Genomic DNA, 23,911 nt, shown 5'->3' with positions numbered 1-23,911 from the left:
CAGCCATATTTCCATTACAAAATAAGATATTAATTATAATCTAATTAATTATAATAACTCTTGCCTCACATAAACAACACTGTAACATAAAGACAACTTTTAACAGTTTTCTCTGTCCACTGACAACTGATGTTCAATAAAAGTCAGTGTTAAAGAAACTTGTGGATAACTTAGCAAAACAAGCAGCAAAAAGGTAGTGTTTACAAAAGGTCCTAAGTTGCAAATTTCTTGCTGAGCAAAGCCAAAATAAAGTACCTTGTTTTTTAAAAAACATCATTTTTAGAAAAATACCCGGGCACACACAAATCACAAAGAAGGGTGCATGCCATCAGGTAGTCACTGCTGCGACACACAGTACCACGCTGTTCATCAATGCAGTGCTCAGTAAGAAACTAGCTGTCACTAGACAGTAGCCCATAAATTGTAAGGTTATAGAAGGCTTAGACGATTTCCTGTGGTCAAATTGGCATTCTAACTTAATCAACTCAGACTGAATTCCGGCACAGGACAGCCTTTTATATATCAGAACGCTGGAGATGATTTATTTTATGAGGGATAATGGTACTGTAACAGCGTTCGATGAGGGGATACTAGGAACCTTGCCTCAAAAGCCATTAGCAAATTTATCTACAAGATTTATGCCTCTTCAGAAACCCACCAGCAGCTGAAGATATCCTCACTGCTCAGTGTGCCAATCTTGACTCAGACGCTTGCCATGAAAGCTGCTTCCCCAAGTCAGCATGGAGAGTGGGCTGCTTGAGACTAAGACAGTGACAAACAGCCAAAAATCTTAAACCAGGCCCATTTCACTTTGGAGAAAAAACTCTGCTGAAGGAAGTGTGACTTCGAGCGTCTCAACTAACCCTGGAGATTCAGGGTGTTCGATGGATGGCTTCTCCTGACCTTGTCAAGCTTGTCATTCAATCCAGAAACCAGTCAACCACCATCTCTCCCCTTCACTAAGCGAAGTTCTTTACAATGATATGTGCCCACGGGAATGGGTGACTTAGGGATTTAAGTCCCCTTATGTAATCTGCCCTGTAACTATGTCTAGCCATCTGTCTTAGGTCAGCCCATGCCTCTTTCTCTGTCCAGAGACAATAAAATAAACTTCATAAATAATGGAAACTTCTAATGTTTTAGGAAAGCATCTGAGCCTAGGCCTTTAGTACACAACCTGGCAGGGAAGGCCACGCCACGGCACCTGTGCAGGGGACTTATTCTGCTTCCTCCAAATTCTGTTCATTTAAAATAAGATGGCAAAGGTCTTTATTAGAGATGAGTCTGTCAATTACAGCAAAGCTGAAATTACAGCAGGTAATAGATGACACGTCAATAACTTCCTGACACAACACACTTTCATCTTACTCTCTGCTAATGTTTCCTATGTTCACCTTTGAAACACTTAACAAACTTAAAACTCAACTGTTTGGCCCAACGTTATCTTGCTTTAGGCCATGTCTTCTAATCCCAGCACTTGGAAGGCGGAGGAAGGTGGATCACTATGAGTTTGAGGACAGCCTCATCTACATAGTGAGTTCCAGGACAGCAAGGACTGTTACACAGTGAGATGCTGTCTCAAAAAAAAAAAAAAAGTTGCCCTAATGCTCCCTCCCTCTAATTTATAGATTTCATCTGTCATCCCCACTTGCACAGAATCTTGTGAGTTTGCTGCTAGCAGTCTCTCAGACAGCAGCTCTAGGTAGCAGTCCACGTCAGCTTCCATATGTGTTTGCAAAATGCACATTCCTAGCTTCAGCTATGAATCACTGAGAGGCTCTGCTGTGGAGCCCAGGAACCTGTATTTTCAGAGTCAAAGTCCTAACGCTCAAAATGGAGCTTCCCTACTATTAAAAGTGCATGGGAGACACTGTGCCCCTAGACTGTGTCCTTCGATATTCTGACAGTACCCTCCTGTCCACAGCAGGGAGGTTAGCCATGGTCTCTTGGCTCTCCTTTGCTTTCTCTCTCACTTCCAGTTTTTCTCTTCACAAGAACAGTAAACACCCCAATGCCAGGCATGAATACCCACAGTGTGCTTGCTCCCCCCCACCGCTTAAAGAATGCTCACACCAAAAGGTGACTGTGGGTTGGGAACACTGCACCCCCAGGACGTACACACAGGAGGGCCTGCAGGCTGTGCCCACACCTAACTGCTGAGGGAAGGGCCTGCTTTGGCTCTCACCAGTGTACATGCTGGCTTAGTCAGCGCTCTATACCTGCCCAGCCGGTGTAGCTAGTGCCATCCCGAGGATCTGCTGACTTTAGGCCTCTTTCCATTTGCTGAAGGAGCTCACGGATCTTATTGGTCAAGCGCTGCGAGAACTCGGGAGTCAGCTGTAGAAGTTAAAGAACATTTTTAAAAAGAGTAGAAATCAATCACGTTAACAGAGTTAATAGTACCTTCATGATGACATTTTCTATTTATGGAATAAAATATTATCATGTAAAACTTAAAGCAGCCCTAAAGGTTTAGGTTTTCCAGAAACCACATAGGGGGCACATACTATTAAAACCAACATGTTTAAAAGTTAATGAGTCAGGTTATGGCAGTGCATGTCTGCAAGCCCAGCATTTGGGAGGCTGATGCAGAAGGTCAGCTACTTTGAGGCTAGCCTAGGCATTACAGTCAGACCCTGTGTCAAAAGAAAAGACCAGGCTAGCTTTGAGCTCAGAGATCCCCTTTCCTCTTTAATCCCGAGTGCTCGGATGAAAGGTGTTTCATTGTGGCAGGTAAAAGTCATGTTCTTAACACAAGGCATAGTCTACTTGTTTCTATTACTTTTAAGGATGGATAAAGCTGCAGCATTTAAAAAGCAAAACATGTTCATGATGATCAGAAACCACAAGGACAAATGTCAAGACTATGAGGCCCTTGCCCAGCATGGAGTGTGACCAGAAGAGGCCTGGCTGTGTCCCTCCTCACCTGTTACTGGCCGACTGACCTTGCTCAGCTCCTGACTTCTTTATACCGCAGCTACCTTCCTGGAGTTGGAGGGACACACCTGCCCCATGGTTTCTTGCAGGCCACCCACTCTGTGCCAAGGGTGTACCCTAATGCTGGGGTCCTGGGGTTAGTGACACCATGTCACTATACAACTATGTATAGAACTATACAACTGATGGGCAAGCCGAGGTTCACAAGTCATATTCCTAACAGCACATTCTTTTAAATTTTATGCGATTTATTTTTATTACATATGTATGGGTTTGTGATAGTTTGTGCAGTGTGTGTGTGTGTCTGGTGCCTTGGGAGGCCAAAGACAGTGTCTGGTCCCCTGGAACTGGAGTTACAGATAGTTGTAAGCTGCCACGTGGGTGCTGGGAATAGAACTCAGGTCCTATGAAGAGCAACAAGTACTCTTAATTGTGGAGCCTCTTTTCTGCCTTCTCGCAAAGACATATTCTTTATGAAGGACCTGGAACGCATTTTCAAAGTACTGTATACGTTAATGACCGAGTGCCTTAAAAAGTCACTTCAATGTATCACCTAAGCAGGAACTTGCTATGACTTCATACTGGGATTCCACAAAACCAGTAAGATTTCAAAACAGAGCTGAGGAACACTACAGGTGCAGAAACATGCTTCATCAGGGAAAGGCGGTAGTATCAAACCTACACCAGGCACCACCAAAGTCTCCATTTTATTATTCTGAGTCTGGGTGTGTGTCCTGCTCATGCACACGCATGACAAGCACGTGGGTGCGTGAGAGGACAAGTGCAGGAGTCAGTTCTCTCCTGCTTGCGTCCTTACCTGGCCTGGCAAGCGTTTCTCAGCAAAGCCACGTCAAGGGCCTTACAAGCTCACTTTTAAGAACATCTTGCATCTTGGATTAGGGAGAGGCTCTGATAGTAAAGTACTTGCTTAACAAGCATGAAAGCCTGAATTTGACCTCTAGAACCAGTATACATAAAAGTAAGGCATGCTGGCACGTGCTTACAGCTGGGTATGCTGTCGCGTGTTTATAATGGAGCATGCTGTCATGTACTTTCAGCTGGGCAAGATGGCACATGCTTACAGCGGGGCATGCTGGGATGTGCTTATAATCTCAGAGCTGGGGAGGAGGAAACACGCTGATTCCTGGGGCTCACTGGACAACCATTCATGGCCTACCTGGCAAGCTCCATGCCAGAGCGGCCCTATCTCAAAACACAAACAACAACAAACAAAACAAAACAGAGGGCAGCACACGGAGCAACAGGCAGTATCCTCTAACCCTGACGCATGCATGCCTCCCTGCGCACACATGAACATATACTTGCTTAATATTTAACAATCTTTGCCGAAAGGTTAGCACTCCAACAAGACTTGAAACCCATTCAGTAAGGTATAATGGACTTGAATGTTAATATAAAAGGTCTGTGAGTCTCACAGAGGCCAAGGGGTAGCTCAACGTGACCAAGGCCATCTTCTGAACAGAGGCTATGTATAATTCATGGTCCTGGCTGGCCCGAAGCTAGTGAGAACACCGTGTCCCCGGGACAGGAGTCATTTTCTCCTTGGCACACACATTCAGGTGACCTGCCTGAAGACACTGACTATGGCCAGCACCCATCACTGAAACTGCAAGTGTGAAGAGTCCCTGCAGATGACAGGAAGCTCTTCCCATAGTCCCGGGTTAACAGCAGGCAGCCAGGGCTCTGGGTTTGACCATTTGGAGTCAACATTAAAGAACTTTTTAAAAAACAAAAAATGAATGCCAATTTCTTTGTAAGATTCCCAAACTGTATTCTACATATGTCACCTTGCTATTCGGGTTTGGAGTTGGATTTGTCTTCTGCGGCACATCCCTTTAATCCCAGTACTTAGGAGGCAATGGCAGACGGACCTGGGTGAGTGTGAGGCCATCCCAGACCTCACAGTAAGTTCTGGGCCAGCCAGTGCTACATAGTGAGACACTTCAAGAAATAAAAGAATGAATTAATGTTGAGAGTTGGAAGTGGTGGCTCACACCTGATACTAGAACCCAGGAAGCTGAAGCAGGAGGATCATTTTGAGTTAAAGACCAGCCAGTTTGGGCTACAAAGTAAGTTTTGGCTTAGCATTTCAAAAATCTAAAGAAAATGGGCCAAGATGTTTCAGCGCACCAAAGCATTAGCTAAGAAAGCTTGACAATCAGCACTGATCTCAGAACACATGAAACGCTGAATGCAGTAACCCACGCCTTAATCCCAGTATGCCTACAGCAAAATGAGGAGTAGGGACAAGAGACACCCAGAGGCCTGTGGTTCCACTAGCCTGGAATACTCTGCTCAGCAACAGAAATAGTAGACCATGCCTCAACGAGGTGGAAGGTAAGGGCTGACTCTTCCCATCTCTACACGGTTGTAGCATGGATAAGCCTGCCCATCACACACACAAGTAGATACACTTTTTTGAAGCAAAAAAAGTAAAACAAAACCAAAAAATTCATGAATAGAGATCGTATAATGTATACGAGATACTGACAAATAGAGACTCAAGCCCACACAAATTAAATGTATAAAAGCACAGATTTACGAGCAGCCTAAGGCCTAGGAGTGGAGTTCCATCATTAGGACGCTTTCTCAAGTGCTCTCTCTACCAAGTGTACATGAAGCAGCATGTCTTCCTCCAACCAGATAGGACTAACTCACACCTTAACTTCAGATGTGCAAAGGAGGCAGAACACAGGCCCAGACGGCGACAGAAGGCCATGGGGCTCCAGAGTACACACAGCTTTGTCCCAGCAGGCCAATCCAGTCCTTAAATAAGGGACCCCAGCTCCACACATCTGTCAGCACCCTCCCACACCGCATCTCCAATGTCTGCTCCTCCTATGGAATGGCTGACTAAGGTGTTTTCAGAGGTGAGGAGATAGAGCCTCTTAAACCCGACAGGTGTGAACCCCACTCAGCTACCATAACAGCACCTAAAAATGTATCTTTGCAGCGTTGACAAGTTTCAAAGAAATAAGCTGGTAAAATTTTTAAAAATCTATGGCCACTGAATACAGCAACATTCGCTTTTAATCCTAGAACTTGTGAGGCTGAGGTGGGAGGTTAGTGATTTCAAGGCCAGCCTGAGTTACACAGTGAGCGCACACTCTTCAGACCCCTCTCTGGGACTTGCCAAAACTAGGTATTCCTTCCAATACTCCAATCGCCAGAAGGGCACGCGGAAACAAGCCCCTGGTGACGCACGCCAGGCTCTCCTCTCCAAGAGTCCCGTGATGCTCAAACCAGTGTTTTAGGTACGAATGATCTTTCTAAACTTTGGCTCCCCACTCTCGGCTTTAAAGATGGCTTCGAAAAAAAAAAAAAACAACGTAAAATTACAAAAGATTTCAGGCCTGTCGGTGACATGTCTCTCAGCACCCTCCCTTTACGGACATCCTCTCGACAGGCCCATTTGCTCCAACTATTCCGTCCAGACTTGCGCACGCTCACTAAGGAATAGAAGAAATACAACCAGGTCCCTCGCCTACCTTAGCGCCACTTAGGGAGGGAACTTCGCGGACAACCATTATAAATGACATTCTTAATACCTGAGGCTATTTCTTCCACTGTTAACGAGGTTGACAAAGGCTTTTTATCCCCTACCCAGTACATCCTGACTTAGACCCTTATGTAAGTCTGCTCGGATCGCGCATCCCGGGCAGGGGATGGCTGAGCGCCCCCATCTCCCAGGCGGGAGTGAAGTCCTTGGAGCCCCGGGGAGGGGAAGGGGTGGACGGCGAGGCAGGCAAGCGTCAACTCACCCTCCCGGTAGAATCGAAGTAGCCTTCGGCCAGGGACTTGTTATAATCGGCATAAGGATTCGGAAAGGCCCTCTGAGCCATGACGCCGCTGGCGAACCTGCAGAAGAGGGGGAAGAGAGATCTCGAGTGGAGCCGGGGCTCGGCGCGGGGACGCGATCGCGACGGCGGGCACGCCGGCAGCCCCTTGCCCGCTGGCGGACCCCGGCCCACGGCGGCGCGGCACGCACGCGGGACGGCGGCGGCCCTCAGCCCCGCGGGAGGAAGGGGGCCCGTTTTCCACCCACGTCCCACGCCCACGAGTGGAGGCACAGCAGACGAAATGGTCGGTGCTTCTCTTCAGCGGCCCTCGCCACCCGCGCAGTGCCGACAATAACAGACTCAGCGCGTTCGCCGCCCACTTCCTGTCTGCCTGGCCAATCAGCAGGCACGCTGAGGCGGAGGCCCGCCTCCCGACTTCAGCGTCTTAAAGACAACGTGCTCTCTGCCGCTTTTTCCCGCGTGGGAGAGGTGATGGGGGCCTCACTTTCCTACTACCTTCATTTATAAACACGCTGTTAAAGAAAGCAGATTCAGTTTTAGATCCCAGGAGTTCGAAGCCCCGTTTACCTGCAGAAGGAAAGGATTGCTTTCAAATCTAAACACCCTCCCTCTGCAGACACCTTCTGACCTTTAAATTCCGCTTCTAAGGAGACACAGACGTGATCATGGAGGAAACACGCGACCTGCACTATCACTGTAGAACAGGCTGAGTTAAATACTTTGGGGACACTTTTTCTTCGAGGCACTGTGGAGGCTGGGGACAAAGCACCAAGTGACAGGTGGACAAAACATCGGGAAATGTATGCAAAAACTCAAATTTCTGCTCTTAGGAAATTTAGTCTGCTTCTTAGCCTAAATTGAATTCTAATACTATTTTGAAGCCTTTAAAAAATAAGGACAAAGAATGGAGAGCCATCTCAGGCCTTAACATTGTGGTTGTTTGAAAAGTTTTTTTTGGAAATTAAATCCTACCTGGGATGCATTGTGCCCTCTCTGTTCAAAGAATGTGGGAGTCAAGTTCAAACGTCTGTCCCTGGCGGGAGATATGCCCGGGGTTCAAGTGCTCTTGCAACTCTCGAGGACCATAGTTTGGTTCCCAGCACCCATACTGGACAATCAACAAAACTCCGGAAGATTCAGTGCCCTCTTCTGGCCTCAATGGACACCCACACACAAGCACCCCCAACACGAGAGGGGATATAATAAAAAGTTATAAATTGTCATTTCTTTCCTGTCTGTCTTGATTAGTGGGCCTCATACCTCCCACTGTTCGGAAACCCTTTCTCATGTGGTCTCTGGTTCTTTGCTGTGAAGTGGCCACCCCAAACTCTGCCTTAGACTAACTTAAGCGTTCCAGATTTTTTTCCTTCTTATAAGTTGATCTCCCAGAAAATTCATTAGCTCAGTTCCCTCAGCACAATCATGGAGAGTTAGTGAATTTAAGCTGGACTATGGAGACTTGGAGGAAAATGTCTAAGAGAGGAAAGGAAAAGGAGATTGAGGCTTTTTTGCTTATCAGCCGTTCTTTCTGTTATTAGGGCAAGCTCAGTCATGATATCCCATCGCAGTCTACATGAGCGACATTTAAACATGCTAACAGCCTACAACAGAAACGACTCAGGAGACGATGCATGAACAGATTACAGCGGACAGAAAGATGAGAGTAATGCCAGGATGGAGGGAGTTTGAAAGGTGAGTGTTGGTGACCGAAAGACCTGAGAAGCTTATGTCCGTGGACGGCATAACGACATGCCCAGTTCCTGCATCAGCTCCTGCGTCAGCACCATTGACTCTGTGGGGAAGCCAGAGGGAGCTGTGGTGTCCTTTGTCACTCTGCCTTGTTCCCCTGAGACAGAGTGTCTCACTGAGCCTGGAGATCCTTGGCTATGGTCAGCTCAGTCCCAGAGGTTCTCCTGTGTCCTCCTGCCCCAAAGCTGGGATTGTGGGTCTGTACACTGACTTTTATGTGCTGCTGGGATCTGAATTCCCACCCTCATGGATGTGCAGTCAGCACTCTCTCCAGGCCTAGGCTGCTTCTTCTCCTCCTTCTTTATTATTATTGTTATTATTAAACTATAACCATTCTATATATACCAGAAGTCAACTTCTAGATCGTAGGACAATCTCAAAATTAATTTCCCCAATATTAATTTCTGCAACACTGCTATATTGCTTCCTAGAACTCCTGGACTAGTTTATTTTGTCTCTGTTGGGACCTATCAGTTTCTGCCATCCTTACTTGTCCAGCATTTATTGTCTAATATTCTAAATTTACCATTTTAATGAATGGCATAGAATTCCATTGATGTTGAGACCCTCAGGTTTTTGTTGTTGATGATAATAGTGTTGGACTTTTATTCATACACATGCCAGACAACTGAATTTTAGCTATGGACAGTCATTTCTGTGTTTGTTTTTGCCTTATTTTCTTGTCAGTTGACAGGTTTTATTGGTCTCCTGGCAGGTAGATTTTAGTTACTAATCTCTGGCTTCAGATATTGCGAATATATTCTCCTGTCTCTTAACTTTCCTAGGCTATCAATTAAATAAAACTCAAGCAGCTTTGGCATTGTGGCTTGGAGATTTGGTTTCACGCTCCCTGACCAAAGAATCGGTTCCTCTACAGTATCTTCAACACCTGAGATTCTTTCTTCCATCTCTTGTGTTCTATTGGTTATACTTGCCTCTGTAGTTCCTGTTTGTTTACCCAGATTTTCCATATCCAGAATTCCCTCGGTTTGTGTTTTCTTTAGTCACTCTATTTCAGTATTCAAGTTTGAACTGTTTGCTTCATGTGTTTGATTTTTTTTTCTTGATTTTCTTTGAGTGATTTATTAATTTCTTCCTATTTTTTGTTTGTCTTTTCCTCTATTTCTTTAAGGGAGTTTTTCATTTTCTCTTTAAAGGTTTCCATCATCTTCATAAAGTTACGTTTAAAGTCGTTTTCTTCTGGGCTAGGATGGTCAAGTCTTCAGTTGTGTGACCACTGGGTTCTGGTGTTACCATGTTGCTTTTTAGGTTGTTGGAGGAATTCTTGTATTGGCGCCTTCCAATCTCTTCCCTCAGTTGATGCTGGCAGTGTCTTTGTGTCTTGGTCCAATCTTTGCAGTGAATGTCTGCGTCTTTGTGAATTCTTCTTGGTCTGCTCTGTATTGTCAATGTCTGTGTTTGAGGTCTCTCTTAGTCTGCTTTCTCGCAGACTTCTCTCCTGGTTCGCTGTCTCTGTCCATTCTGAGCAGTCACAGCTTGTGCTTTATAGTTCCTCCCTTTGTCCTCTCTCTTGGTCCTCTCAGCCGTAAACTCTCTTGCTGGCTAGATAAGCTGATGTAGTTCGGGGAGGGGCCTGGGGTTTTGCCCCACTATGGAGGGCCTAGAGACCCATTGCATGGCTGGTCACTCACCTCTTGGTCCTCTCAGTATTATAGCAAGCTGTGCTTCAGATTTCCACTGAGGTTGCCGGGGAATAGGTGAGTTTGGGGTCCCGATGGGGCTTCTAATTTGTGGGGGTCCAGTGGTTGAGGGTGGGTATTGGGGCAGCCTCTACCTGCAGGAAACTCCTGCTGGCTGGCTAGAGAAATGGAGACAGTTGGGGCAGGGGCCCGGGATTTTGCCCCACTATGGAGGTTCTAGAGAATGGGGTGTCTTGCTGCGTGGCTGGTCACTTACCTCTTGGTCCCCCCTGCAAGTTGTGTTTCAGAGTTCCACTGAGGTGGCAGGAGGATAGGTGGGTCGCAAACTCCATTTTAAAGAGGGCGCTTCATCTTAAGACATATAATGAGCTGAGGGGGGTGATCTCATCTCCAAAAATGTGCTGCCATAACAGAAATTTGAACAGATACCCTAAAAATGGCCAATTAAGAAGACAGGGAGCGGGGGGGGCCATAAAATTTAAGGCGGTCCAGATGTTCTTGGGATGCATCCTGTTCTTGAAGATACTTTGTCAGTAATTTGTGGCTCTTTGTTAGGTTCTCGTGCCCAAAACCTGACCAATGGTTTCAGAAACTACCTTATCCTATGTACTCCTCACCCAATCCCAAGACGACAAAACTTGAACTCCCCTGATGATGGTGTTTCCCCTTTAAAAGTTTGCTCCTTCCCAGGGTTTGGGGAGCTCCTCTTCCCTCGCCCACTGTTGGCATGGTAGAAGTGTAGCCCAAACTCGAGTTTGAATATTATTAAAAAACCCTCATGTAATTTGCATTGGAAATCCGGCTCTGTGAATTCATTTGGGGACCAGGAACTTGGGCTTAACAGGACCTCAGGCACATCGTGGAAGGAGAGAATAATGCACTTATCTTAGTTTAGGTTAGCTGTTGTGGGAACTCATTCTGCCAATAGCTTTGGGGTACCGGCCTTAGGGTGTGGCCTTGTTTGCTACCTGAGGACTGATAACTGTAAGGGAAAGCTGCTGGCTCTCTCGCTCTGGCTGGTGCTTGGTGTGGCTGGAGACCCAAGCGGCAGACAAACGGGATCAGAGGTGGTTTCAGCCCTACTCTGTATTTGTGAGTTTGTTCTTTTCATTGCACCCCTTAATACATCGGTTTATAACCTTTGTGAGTTCATGCTCCGTTAGCTTTGTTCCATGTCACCTTTCACGGTTGTAGATTTCTACTTTGTTGTTCATCCCTCAGTGTGTTAGCCTTGCTTTAATGTCCATGGTGGTCAGAGGTTCATCTGTGTTCCAGACTGAGGGGAGGCCAGGCAAACCCAGGCATGCGCAGGCTGCTAGTCGAATCCGTTCCTTCATTTCTCTACTGGTGAGCATCAAGCCACATGGCTGTGACTGCTACCCAGGGACCTATGAAATGAGGTCATCTTTTGACCCACTCTGTGTGTAGTTTTGATGTACAAAGGAAATGCCTGGTTTGTGGATAGTGGTCTCTTATGCATGGTGGAAGTAATAATTGATAGTACCTTTCTGCTACCAAAAGGGCATCACAGTGACGTTTCTGTGCCCCCACCTTTGTCTCTGCTCTTGTTGAAGGCACTATGGCTGCCTATGGTGCATCCCCTTGAGCTTTGTTAGTTCTGTCATTGAACTATAGGAGGAGATTGACCATGAGACCCTGTATTATTTCCTCTTTCAGAAACATCTCCTCTACAACACACACACACACACACACACACCACAGCCAATGGCTTTTATTCTCCCCCTTCCACCTGATTTCATCTTGTTGTAAGAATAATCTATTTTCTTCTCAGCTCCAAAAGTCCTAAAATAGCAGTTATCTAAGTCTAACTGTATTAACAGGGTCCTGTTGGTTGAATATCCAGTTGTGGTTAAGTACAACTGAATCAGCTTCCTAATTCACCCACTTACTGACCCCAGTGATGGGCAGTGCAGTTGGCCACACAGGAAACAGGCATGTAAGATGTTCACCAAGCATACTGCGGTACACTTTTAGTTTCTCAGAGACAGTGTTTCCTATGGTACAGACAACCCGGCCTCGTCAGGACTGTCACCAGTGTGCTGACAGGGTCCTTTGTGCTGTAACTGCTGGGTGAGAGCCCTGTTACATGAAACCCAGGGGTGTGGGGCTTCTCTGCGAGAAATATTAAAATTAAAAGTATTCTCAGTATAGAAAGTTTGTTGAAGATGTTCAAACATTTAGACAGTTTTTTCCACTTTGGATTAACCCTTTACAAGGGATCTTGATCAACCCACAGGTCTTGTCTTGAGAGCTGAAAGAGAGAGGTTTCCCTTACACACCTTTGTTTTCTACACATATGGTGTATATAAGCAAACCAGAGAAGAGAAACCATCATGGCCCTGGCCTTGACCTGCAATCCTTCTCACCATCTGAAACCATTACAGGTAACTTTTATTACATTTATTTGTGTGTGTGTGTGTGTGTGTGTGTGTGTGTGTGTGTGTAGGTTAGGGGATAATTTGAGGGAGTTTGTTCTTTTTCTTTTTTTCATTTACTCTGCATGGGTCCTGTGGATTGAACTTGGGTTGTCGGACTTGGCAGCACATACCTTTGCTCACTGAGCTGCATCTTCAGAAACCGCTAAAGAGATAAACTGCTTTGCTTCCTTCCTCACTCAGCATGCTGTGAGGTGCTCCTCTTCACCCTCTGGTTGTTCCAGTTTGAGATGTCTGCTGTCCCACTGGCTGAGGTGGAGTGCTTCATGTGAAATTACAGACTGGCCTCACAGTGGGCAGTTCTCAACCTTTAAAAGAAAACATTAAAAACTCCCAGCTTTCCCAATAGACATGTTATTTAAACTTTTTTCTCTTCTATTTGCTATAAGAATCAAAAGGTCAAATGTCAAGATAAGTAACTGGGCTCACATTATGGTTTATGGTAAGAAGTCAAAGGAGCGGCCTCAGTAAGGCCATGTGTGCCTGGAAATAGAGCTCATAGACCAGGGAGGAGACTTAAGATCTGCTGGTCAATTTGTTACCACATGTCACGTCAGTTCTGAACCATTTTCTGCCAGGTATACGCTATCATGGGGGATTGAGCTTACTCTGCATTAGGAAAATCTTCATACAATCTCTTGTAGGCAAGAACTGTAGATGAGGCTAGGTAGTCATGTGATTCTCATGTTGTCTAGAGTTTGATATGTTCTGGTTCTAGAAAAAGAGAGAAGAATGTGAAAGAGTATAGCTTAAATATTTTTAAAAAATCATGACTATAAACAACAGGGTGGAGTTTTGTGAACTACTGATGTCCAGGTTACGTCTGGCACATCATAATCCCTGAAGTATTCTCTAGACTAAAGCTAAGCAAGAGAACTGAAGACTGGGAGGGACTGAGGGAGGAGAGGGGAAGAGGAAAGGAAGAGAGAAAGAAGGGAGAGAGAAAGAACAAAAGTAAGGAAGGAAGTGAGGGAAGGTCTTGTGTTCTTCCTTTAACCTAAGCCAGCCTGTACTTCTAGGCAGTATTTTGGGTATTTTGCCTAGACACCTCAGAGAAGGGTCATCCCTAACTTTTTTCCCCTCGAAACAAGGTTTCTCTGTGTAGCCCTACCCATCCTGAAACTTGCTTTGTAGACCAGGCTGGCCTTGAGCTCAGAGATTAGCCTGGCCTGCTCTGTGTAGGGTTGTAGGCATAGGCACGCCCCAGCCAGCCTGCTCTGTGGAGGGTTGTAGGCACAGGCACGCCCCAGCCAGCCTGCTCTGTGGAGGGTTGTAGGCACAGGCACGCCCCAGCCAGCCTGCTCTGTGGAGGGTTGTAGGCACAGGCACGCCCCAGCCAGCCTGCTCTGTGGAGGGTTGTAGGCACAGGCACGCCCCAGCCAGCCTGCTCTGTGGAGGGTTGTAGGCACAGGCACGCCCCAGCCAGCCTGCTCTGTGGAGGGTTGTAGGCACAGGCACGCCCCAGCCAGCCTGCTCTGTGGAGGGTTGTAGGCTTAGGCCCCAGCCAGCCTGCTCTGTGGAGGGTTGTAGGCACAGGCACGCCCCAGCCAGCACCACCCATCTTTTTTTTTTTTTTGGCAGTTACTTAAGTTTCAACTCCACTTTCCTTTCCCCAGGATTTCTCTCTTTAATGTAGCATATCTCTCAACCTTGTTGCTAGCAGGGTGGAGAAGCACGAGCCAGGGCAAGTCTTCTGGGAGTTCTGCGACTTTCCCCGAACCTCAGGCAGAACAATTCCACTCCACTCATTTCCACTGTGGGACTGAGGCTCCATGTCTCTCTGCGACCAAGCCGGAGGCTTCTGAGGAGGCAGCACACGTTTGCTGTCAGTCTTTTTATCCAAACACTCATAACCCTCACTGTGGTTGGCAGGCACAGGAAAAGGTGAGCAGGGGAGACTGTCCCCTAGTCCCTTCCTAATAACAGCAGCTTGTGGCCAAGGGCCTTGTCCTGCGCCAAGCACTCTCTCCACCTCCATCCATCAGTAAAAAAGTCCCATGCGTAGCTATTTGAGATCCATTAAATCAACTACCCACTGATGCAGTGAGGGCCAGTCTTGCTTACACACAGGAATTATCTAGAAGTCTTTAGGTTTCTAGTACAGGGTCTTGCAGTAGAGCAATTACATTAGAATCTCTGGGGTATGACTTAAAAAGCTTCTGATACAAAAGAGTTCCTAAACCTTCTTCCAAACTGGTCTCCTTATTGCCTTTCTCTCTGAACCTTAACTCTGAATATAGGACCCACCTCTGCTGCAGGAAGTGCTACCTGCGTTTGCATTTATTTCTGTTACTCTTAGATCCTAAACTCATTGAGAGCAAGAGGCCATCTCACTTATCCTGTGACTACAGCATGTCGCGCTGGTGACCTTTCCTAAAGATTTGTGGGAGAACAGAAATGCAAGAATAAAGCAGGGAAGAAGCCACACACTTAGGTTTCTTGGAGCCATTTCTTTCTTTAGGTTTCAGGTTCTTTTTCATCTTCCTTCTGTTTTTTTCTTCTTCCTGTTTATATATGTAAAATATTATAAATATATGTAAATATACATACATATAGTGTAGTAAATAACAGTGTTTTTTATTTATTCTTTGAATATTTCATGCATGTATCCAATCTGTCTTGATCATATCTACTATCTGTTACTCGTGAGCTTTCCCAAAAATATTTCCCTGATAATTGTGTGGCTCTTTGGTTATTTTAAAATAACTGCTCGAGTTTGTTTAGTACAGCTCATTTGTGCTTGGGGTGTAGCCATCCACAGGGCATGGACAATTTACCTGAGGCCACACTCCCGAAGAAAAATGACTCCCTTTCCCCAAACAAACATCAACTGTCAATAACTCCTCTGTTAAGAGTGAGGCCTTAAGACTTCCTCCCTGTCTTTTCTGGAATTCTGCCTGGTTTGATCTTGTATAGATAATTACAACTGCTTTGAGTTTATATGTACAATAGCCATGTCCGGTCCAGAAGACGGTATTTCACAGCATTCTTGCTACCTCTTCCTGGATGCTGGCTGAGCTGCAGGGATGTGATGCTGATAGAGATGCCCTATCCTTGTTCGAGCACTCATAGTCACATATTCTCAGCACTCTGACCAGTTGCGAGTCTACTTTTACTACTGCCCACTGCAAAAGAAGCTTCTCTGACATAAAATAGCTGCACAGATTTATGTATAATAGCATACAGATTATAAGAGAGTCTGACCACATGGCCACTTAGCATAACAAAGGTAGGTTCTCCACAGGGCCTATGACTAGCCAAGGGAGCAGGCCTCAGATCTAGTCAGAAGGCCATTGGTTACCCACACAACCATCCTGCCATTATTGCACCAGTGGGCAGTCTTGCAGGTCAGTGGCGTAGCATACTTGATTCAGCCCTGGGTAAGACCATTTTTGTCTTTTCTCCCAGCAGTCTGTGTAGCATCTTTCAGCGCTAGAAATCAAGCCAGCAGTGAGAGTTTCCTGGTCCATGCTGTTGATTTCTCTGTTCTACAACCAAAGTGCGTGGTGTTTTCAGTAGTATGATTTTACCATCTAGTTGTGGCAGGCAATGAAGAAGAATGGGGAATGCCGCTTTGAGGGACTCTGGGGTCTCCTTGGCCAATGACTCACAAGGGATGACTTGTCCCTGGCACTGAGATTTTGATTTTGTGGACGGTCTCCTTTTCTTCAGCCTACTTTTGTCACAGCATGATTGCCATCCACCCATTCTCAGTTCCCTTCACACTGCACTCCGTCCTCTCCTTGGTGAACTCACCTACGCATGTGGCTTCCGGTCTTTCCTACCTGATGGAAGGGTTCCAAGCCACACTTCTCTGCATTTCATTCTTATTTTCCTTCTTCTTTTGGTTGAAAGCTTAGATCTGGTGCTGCAGAAATAAGGGTGGATTTAGATCTCAGTTTAAGCACTGTTGAAAGACCTGGATAAATCCAGACCCCTCTAGCAGGAAGAGAAGAGCCAAAAATCTAGGATTAGCTGGTTCAGTGACTCTGTTTCAGGAACTAGCTGAAGATAAAGTTAGATTGTAATCTTGAGAATAATCTTGAGAAACAGGGAGTTACCCCCTGCTATTTTCAAAATTTTCAATGATCACTGGTATTTTCAGAATTTTGCAATGACGCCGTCCCTACACCCTTTGGATTACTGGGTTGTGGTTTCTTCCCTTAAACACCCCTTCTCCCAGCTACTCGGGGTTGAACTCCTCCCCTGCGTAGGTTATGAGTCTCGGCCCCAGTGCACTGGTTCCTGTCCTGTCAAATAAACCTTGTGTGATTGCAGCGAGGACGGTCTCTCGTGAGTTACTGGGGGGGTCGTGTTATCTCACTGGAGTGAGAGTCTCCCCGCACCGGTAATCTTTCACTGTCTCTTCAGTTTATTTAATTTTTGTGGTGGGAACATGTAGCAGAACCAATTGCTTATGTCATGATGCCATGAATTAGAAATTATAGACAGGAAAAGCAAGATCCTGGAATACCTTGAATCTCTTCTAGGGCACATTTCTAATGACCTAAAGGCCTCACACAAGACACTGCTCTGGGCATTAAGATTTTAACACACGGACTTTTAGGGAATTTGGAGACCCAAAAATATGATCTTATTTCTTTTGTTCTTAAAAACTTGGAGTGGTGCAGCTGCCAGCCCAGCGGGCTGGTGTAGCTGCGCGGAGACTCGCGGAACACGTGTGACCAAGGCAGCGGGTGAGCACATGTGAACAGGCAGCGGCGAACGGCGGTGGCAGGTTAACGGCACAGACACAGAAAATAGGCATAAAGCTTTATTAAAGGAGAGAGGGAGAGGGAGGGGAGAGGGAGAGGGAGAGGGAGAGAGAGAGAGAGAGAGAGAGAGAGAGAGAGAGAGAGAGAGAGCGAGAGAGAGCAACAGAGAAGGGGGAGAGATGGAGGCGCATGTGCACATGCAAAAGGGGACAGTGAGAAGAGAGGGAAGATAAAAGAATTCAGGATGACTCTGGGATTGGGCGTGGAAAGGGGCGGGGACCAAAAGAATAACAATTTCTACCTTGTTTGAAGGTCAGAGAGTTTGAGATTGTTCAAAGCTGTTGATAACCAGGGCTACACATCCTGATCCAGGATGTGGTTACTTGGTTCTTTTGACATTAAGGTGGCCTGTACAGGTAGATCCTCTCCACCCTGACAGATGATCAGGATGTGCGAGCATACTTCTGCTCCTTCTTTTGTAACAGGAGGTTTGGTCTAGGGAATGACTGCCTTCAGGATATTTTGTCTAGGGTGGCTTCACTACCTAAACTGCAGAATGCTAATGAATGGATTAGTGGCTTGTTGGCTCAAAGTATTGAAGCAATTAACTGCTCCAGTAGTCCTTTGTATCATGTTAAAGAAGCCTTTTGTTGCCTTCTTCCCCCTTTTGTGTTGGGGTTAATTTAAGTTACGAGAACTAGTTAGGAACAAGCCTAAGGTAAGGCCGAGCTTTCATAATTCACAATAAGTCTCTGTGTTGATTTTGGAATTGGCAGTCCAATAACAACAACAAAAAGCCTGCTACAGGCCACTGTGTAGCTTTCTCTACTGAACTACACACTATGATTTTCCTGTTAGAACTTCAGCTATGGGGCTCCCCACTACCTGCTTCTTGCTAGCCTATAGACATACTCTCCTGTCGTCTGCCATTGAGATGTTCAACAGTGTTCTGTTTTCCTTTGCTATTGCTGTGATACAACACTTGTCAGATCCAAAGGGTACCCCATTATTTGCCTCCTCCCTCAAAAGGGAATGCCTATTGGCCTGGCTCAAAATTAAGTCTAGGTTCAGCTCAAGCTGGACTATGAGGATTTCTGGTAGTTAGAGAAAAGCTAGCATTTCTCAGGGACTTATGAAAAGTTTTCCCATCCACCTAAAGTAGTCATTTCTCTTGCCTCTGACAGAAGGGATGTATGACGATATATATCATATCAAAGCCCATGCTGGCCTCCAGGCTCCTTCACCTCCTAGTCACACTTTCCCAATGCTTGCTTTACATCTCAAAGTCCAGCCAGCATCCTGGCCCTTCTCACTTCCTCCTCCACGATGCTTGCTCTTAGGCTGTTGCCATGGACAGGCTTCTCTCCTCCTCAGCTCCCGTTCATTCTCTACACAATGACAAGGTTTCTCCCCCTGCCCCTGCTATTCTCACTATTCTCATGCTTGCTATTCTTGCTTCCTTAACCACAATCATGTCCAGTCTGCTTCCTTTTCTCTCTGCTCTGGACACCACCAGATGCTTATGGCTGTTCTCTCTTTTCTCCCAAATAACCGAGTGGATCTTTTGGTGGCATATTTATTGCACCCTTTCTTACAACACTGGCCCAAAACAACTTGGAAGGGTTTATTTTGGCTTACATTTGCTGATCACACTTGGCTATTGAGGGAAGTCAGAGAAAGAACTCAAGGCAGCAACCTGAAACAGAAATCATGGAGGAAGACTGCATGATAGTTCATTCTCTGGTCACTCAGCCAGTTTTCTTACATAGTCCAAAGGCTCCTGTGTAGGCACAGTCCTGCCTGCAGTGGATAGGGTCCTCTCACATCAGTCATCAATCAAGAGATTCTTTTACAGGCATGGACACAGTCCATTCTGATCTGGGCACTCCCTCAGTTGAGACTCCCACAGGTAAGTTAATAGCTGGAGCTAACTAGGGCAAGTAGGAAGAACGGCTTTCCTGTCTTATATTTAGAGAGTCCAGATGAGCGATGTGCCCTGTTACAGAGCAGACTCAATCTGAATCATCTGCATCTCATTTCAGCTTAATAATTCACAAATATCTGTGTCTTCGGCAGCTCTTTTGGGGTGGAGTACAATAGGGTTCTCTGAACTGGTACACGCAAGGGATTTTATTAAGATAGGAAAACGGTGTCTATTAGGGAAGGAGGGCAGGTGCTGATAAAATAGCTATGTGGCGCCGGGCAATGGTGGCGCACGCCTTTAATCCCAGCACTCGGGAGGCAGAGGCAGGCGGATCTCTGTGAGTTCGAGACCAGCCTGGTCTACAAGAGCTAGTTCCAGGACAGGCTCCAAAGCCACAGAGAAACCCTGTCTCGAAAAAACCAAAAAAAAAAAAAAAAAAAAAAATAGCTATGTGGCTCCGTTGTCCGTTGACATCACCTGATGGTTAAAATGTCCTCGATTCTCTCTGGGCCTTGTTGTCGCATCATTACCTATTCTCCTTTTAGTTTATAACCTAAGCTGATTTCTGCCTCTTACAGATTCCTTCCCCCAACAGGTTGGCTTTACTTGTTCAAGTGTTTGGATAGTAAATTTACCTTTATACATGTTTGTGCTCCTGCCATTCATATCAATTTGTAAAAAGGGAAATGGAGAACAATTCAGCCTCAGTGAAATGCCAGAAAAATACCCAGAAGGCACCAAGGCAATACTTGAGTTTCAAATTTTGAGAATGGAATTAGGCCACTAAATCAGTTTTCCTGCCTGTGTCGTGGACCATGGGGACATGTCCCAGTTCTTCAGAAAAAGGGCATCTTCTGCTCCCTCAGTATAACTCACAGGTCTGTGCTGGGCACCTATGGGAAACCTTTGGCTGTGAAGCTAATTGAATCTGCATGGAAATGACCTTTTCCTTTCTTTATTAAATATCCGCTTTGCCCCACAACCTTTGTCTTTGGCTTGCTTGCATTATTCTTTTTAGCTACACAGTTTGGCTACGTTCCAAGGTTAAAGGAAAAGAAAATGGGACTGACTCATACTTTTCACATTCTGGGAATGATTTCACTTTTGGGCTGAAGATAAGAATGAACCTTTATCGCAGAGGGGAGACAAGCCGGTCGTCAGTACAAATTATTCAGTGCCATAGCCAAGCTAGAGCATCTCTCTGTGTATGTGTCTGTGATTTTCAAGACAGGGTGTCAGGCAGTCCTGGACTTGCTCTGTAGACCAGGATGGTCTCAAATTTACAGAGATCCATCTGCCTCTGCCTCCTGAGTGCTGACATTAAAGGTGTGGGCCACCACTGCCTGGCTGGGGAATCTATTGTATTTCAAAAGGGAGCAAGAATAACATACATGGGGTCTTGATTGTCGTCAGACCCACAATGTAAGAGCTCTAACTTTGAGTGCAGTTTGAGCGTGTTCATGCCACATTTCTTTTCCCAGGTTAGAAAACTACAGTTTGTCAATAGTCTCCGTATTAACATGCTGTCTGCCTCTTTTATTTGCTTCCACTGTGCTTGCTGTGATAGTGATTGCTTTGTGTATGCAGTAACCATTGCCTTCGGAGATTAGGGAGTCATTGGGAGTAGAAATAAACCAACAGCTCCCACCCATCTTATAGACAATAATAGGAAGATCTCTTGGGAAAGGTGGGTTAAAACTTAGGTTTGTAACTATGTCTATCTTCCTTTTTTTTTTTTATCACCCTTATTCTTGTAATTTGTCATTTATAATTGAATGTCAAATGTAGAGAAACTAGTAAAATAGTGAGCATTTTTTCTAGGCAATAAGAAAAAATCGTGGAGAAGTTTTGTCAATTAGAATTATTGAAAAATCTTTCTATCAAGTTTAGGAAGTCTTAGTGGACTATAGAGTCACACTTTCCCAAATGTCCTTCTAACCTTTATTTTTCTTTTATTTTTCTTAAATAAAGCAAACAATCTTTTCTCATTTTACATACCAATTCCAGTTCCCACTCCCTCTCCTCCTCCCATGCCTTCAAACTTCCCCACACCTCACCCCCTATCTACTCCTCAGAGAGGGTAAGGCACATTGCTTTGGGGAAGGTCCAAGGCTCTCCCTACTATATCTAAGCTGAGCAATCATCCACCCAAAGAGAATAGGTTCCAAAAAAAGGCAGTACATGCAGTGGGGATGAATCGTGGTGCCACTGCCAGTGGCCCCTCTGTCTGCCCCAGTCATACAATTGTGACCCACATTCAGAGGGTCTGTTTGATCCTATGCTGGTTCCTTCCCTGTCCGGTTGGAGTTGGTGAGCTCCCATTAGCTCAGGTAAACGGTTTCAGTGTATGTCCCCATCATGGTCTTGACCTCTTTGCTCATATTCTCATTCCTCCCACTCTTCAACTGGACTTTGGGAGCTCAGTCCAGTGTTCTGCTGAGGGTCTCTGCCTCCAGTTCCATCAATTGCTGGATAAAGGTTCTATGATGACATTTAAGATAATCATCAGTCTGACTTTAGGGCAAGGCCAGTAAGGGCACCCTCTCCTCTATTGCTTAGGCTCTTATCTGGGGTCATCCTTGTGGATACCTGGGAATTTCTCTAGTGTCAAGTTTCTTGTTAGTCCCATAATGGCTTCCTCAATCAAAATATCTCTTTTCTTGCTCTCCTCTCTGTCCTTCCTCCATCTCTACTATCCTGTTCTCTCAAGTTCTCCTCCTTTCTCCCCTTCTCCCTCCTCTTTCCCTTTTGCCCTCCCTTCTCCCTCCACATCTGTGCTCCCAATTTTGTCAGATGATGTAGTCTAGTTTCCCTTCTAGAAGGATCTATATATGTTTTTCTTAGGGTTCACCTTGTTACTTAGGTTTTCTATGGTCATGAACTATAGACTTGTTATCCTTTGCTTTACAACTAGTATCCACTTATAAGTGAGTACATATTATGTTTATCTTTCTGGGTCTGGGTTATGTCACTCAGGATAGTGTTTTCTAGTTCTATCCATTTACATGCAAATTTCAAGATGTCATTGTTTTTTACTGCTGAGTAGTAATCCATTATGTAAATGTACCACATTTTCTTTATCCATTCTTTGGTTGAGGGGCATCTAGGTTGTTTCCAGGTTCTGGCTATTACAAATAATGCTGCTATGAACATAGTTAATCAAATGTCCTTGTAATATGATTGAACATCCTTTGGGTATATGCCCCAAAGTGCCATTGCTGGATCCTGTGGTAGGTTGATACCCATTTTTTTTGAGAAACCACCATACTGTTTTCTAGAGTGGTTATACAAGTTGCATTCCCACCAGCAATTGAGGAGTGTTCCCCTTACTCCACATTCTCTCCAGCATAAGCTATCATTGGTGTTTTGATCTTTGTCATTCTGACTGGTGTAAGATCAAATTTCAAAGTTGTTTTGATTTGCATTTCCCTGATAGCTAAGGATTTTGAACATTTCTTTAACTATTTTTCAGTCATTTGAAATTCTTTTTTTTAATTAAATCATTGCGTGGCCCATTAGCTTAGCTTCTTATTGGCTTATTTTAATTTAACCCATTTATATTAATCTATATATTCCCATGTGGCCGTGGTTTACTGGGTAAAGTTTTCAGCGTCTGTCTCTGATGACTCTCTGAGTCTGCCTCCTTCTCCCAGCATTCAGTCCAGTTTTCCCCAGCTAGTTCTGTTCTTCCCTGCCATAGGCTCAAAGCAGTTCTTTATTCATTAACCAATAAAAGAAACACACAGACAGAAGGACCTCCCACACCATTTCCCCTTTTCTGTTTAAATAAAAAGGAAGGCTTTAACTTTAACATAGCAATATTACATATAACAAAACAGTTATCAAGTAAGAATTATAGTTACAATATTTATATCTACTTTATTTTTATCATAACTAAGGAGAACTATAACTATAAATTCTTCAACTCCATCAATGACTCCAGAAGGATTATTACCTAAATAAACAGGAAGTACATTGTAAACAACTTCCAAAACTCTAGAATTGACAGATACATCTCGCTGCCTGGATAGTCACCCAAAGTTCTTTTGTATTGTTTGGGCATCCATCTTCAGCCTCCTGGCCCATAGTATCTGACAGACTTTTCCATGAAGCAAGAAATTTTAAAGACAGTTTCACCTATATTGGCAGTTTATCCGTCACTTTCTTCTGTGTCCTGCAGAATGTCTGACAGACTCTTTCATGTAGCAGGAACCCTGAAGGAAATCTCACTTTTAGACACATTCAGCAGTCATCTCTCTGTGGATTATTCATGTCCAGTTTATACATCAGTCCAGGCAATAGCAGTTTCTTGCTCAAATGGCTAACCAACTCCATAAGGAGCCTTTTCGATGCCCATCTTCCTCTTGAAGTAGATTGGTGCTGCTGGGAGCAGATGTGTCTCATTTTCATGAAAAGACCTAAGTTCTTAAAACATTTAAATACCATATTCTGAAGGTCTCTGAAAGATTTGAAGAATATCTATCTAACTGAAATATATCTCTATACATCTAAAAAATATCTAACTAACATGACTACAAGCTTGACTATTATAGATGACTATTTACCTATATTTTTCATTTGAAATCCTTCTGTTGAGAATTGTCTGTTTAGTTTTGTATCCCATTTTTATTTGGATTATTTGGAATTT

The 23,911-nt window shown here is 44.9% G+C and overlaps 1 protein-coding gene across 4 annotated transcripts in view; it reads right to left on the bottom strand.

Moving 5' to 3' along the window:
* Positions 1–7,098, bottom strand: part of Lancl1 (LanC like 1) — a 34,948-nt gene extending 27,850 nt beyond the window's left edge. The window contains exons 1-3 of one of the 4 annotated variants that reach the window (XM_038340640.1): positions 7,004–7,098; positions 6,720–6,816; positions 2,220–2,337 (exon numbers count right to left, since the gene is read on the bottom strand). In XM_038340640.1, coding sequence (XP_038196568.1) covers positions 2,220–2,337; positions 6,720–6,800 — 199 coding nt within the window. In that variant the 5' untranslated portion in view covers positions 6,801–6,816; positions 7,004–7,098. Of the gene's footprint in view, positions 1–2,185; positions 2,338–6,719 lie in introns of those variants that run through there. The other 3 variants (XM_038340639.1, XM_042055555.1, XM_038340641.1) reach the window with 3 other exon arrangements.
* Positions 7,099–23,911: the final 16,813 nt, after the last annotated feature.

This window comes from Arvicola amphibius, chromosome 8 (genome assembly GCF_903992535.2).
Source record: "Arvicola amphibius chromosome 8, mArvAmp1.2, whole genome shotgun sequence".
NCBI lineage: Eukaryota > Metazoa > Chordata > Mammalia > Rodentia > Cricetidae > Arvicola > Arvicola amphibius.
Note: the sequence above shows the minus strand (reverse complement) of the source record. Positions and strands in the feature narration are given on the sequence as shown.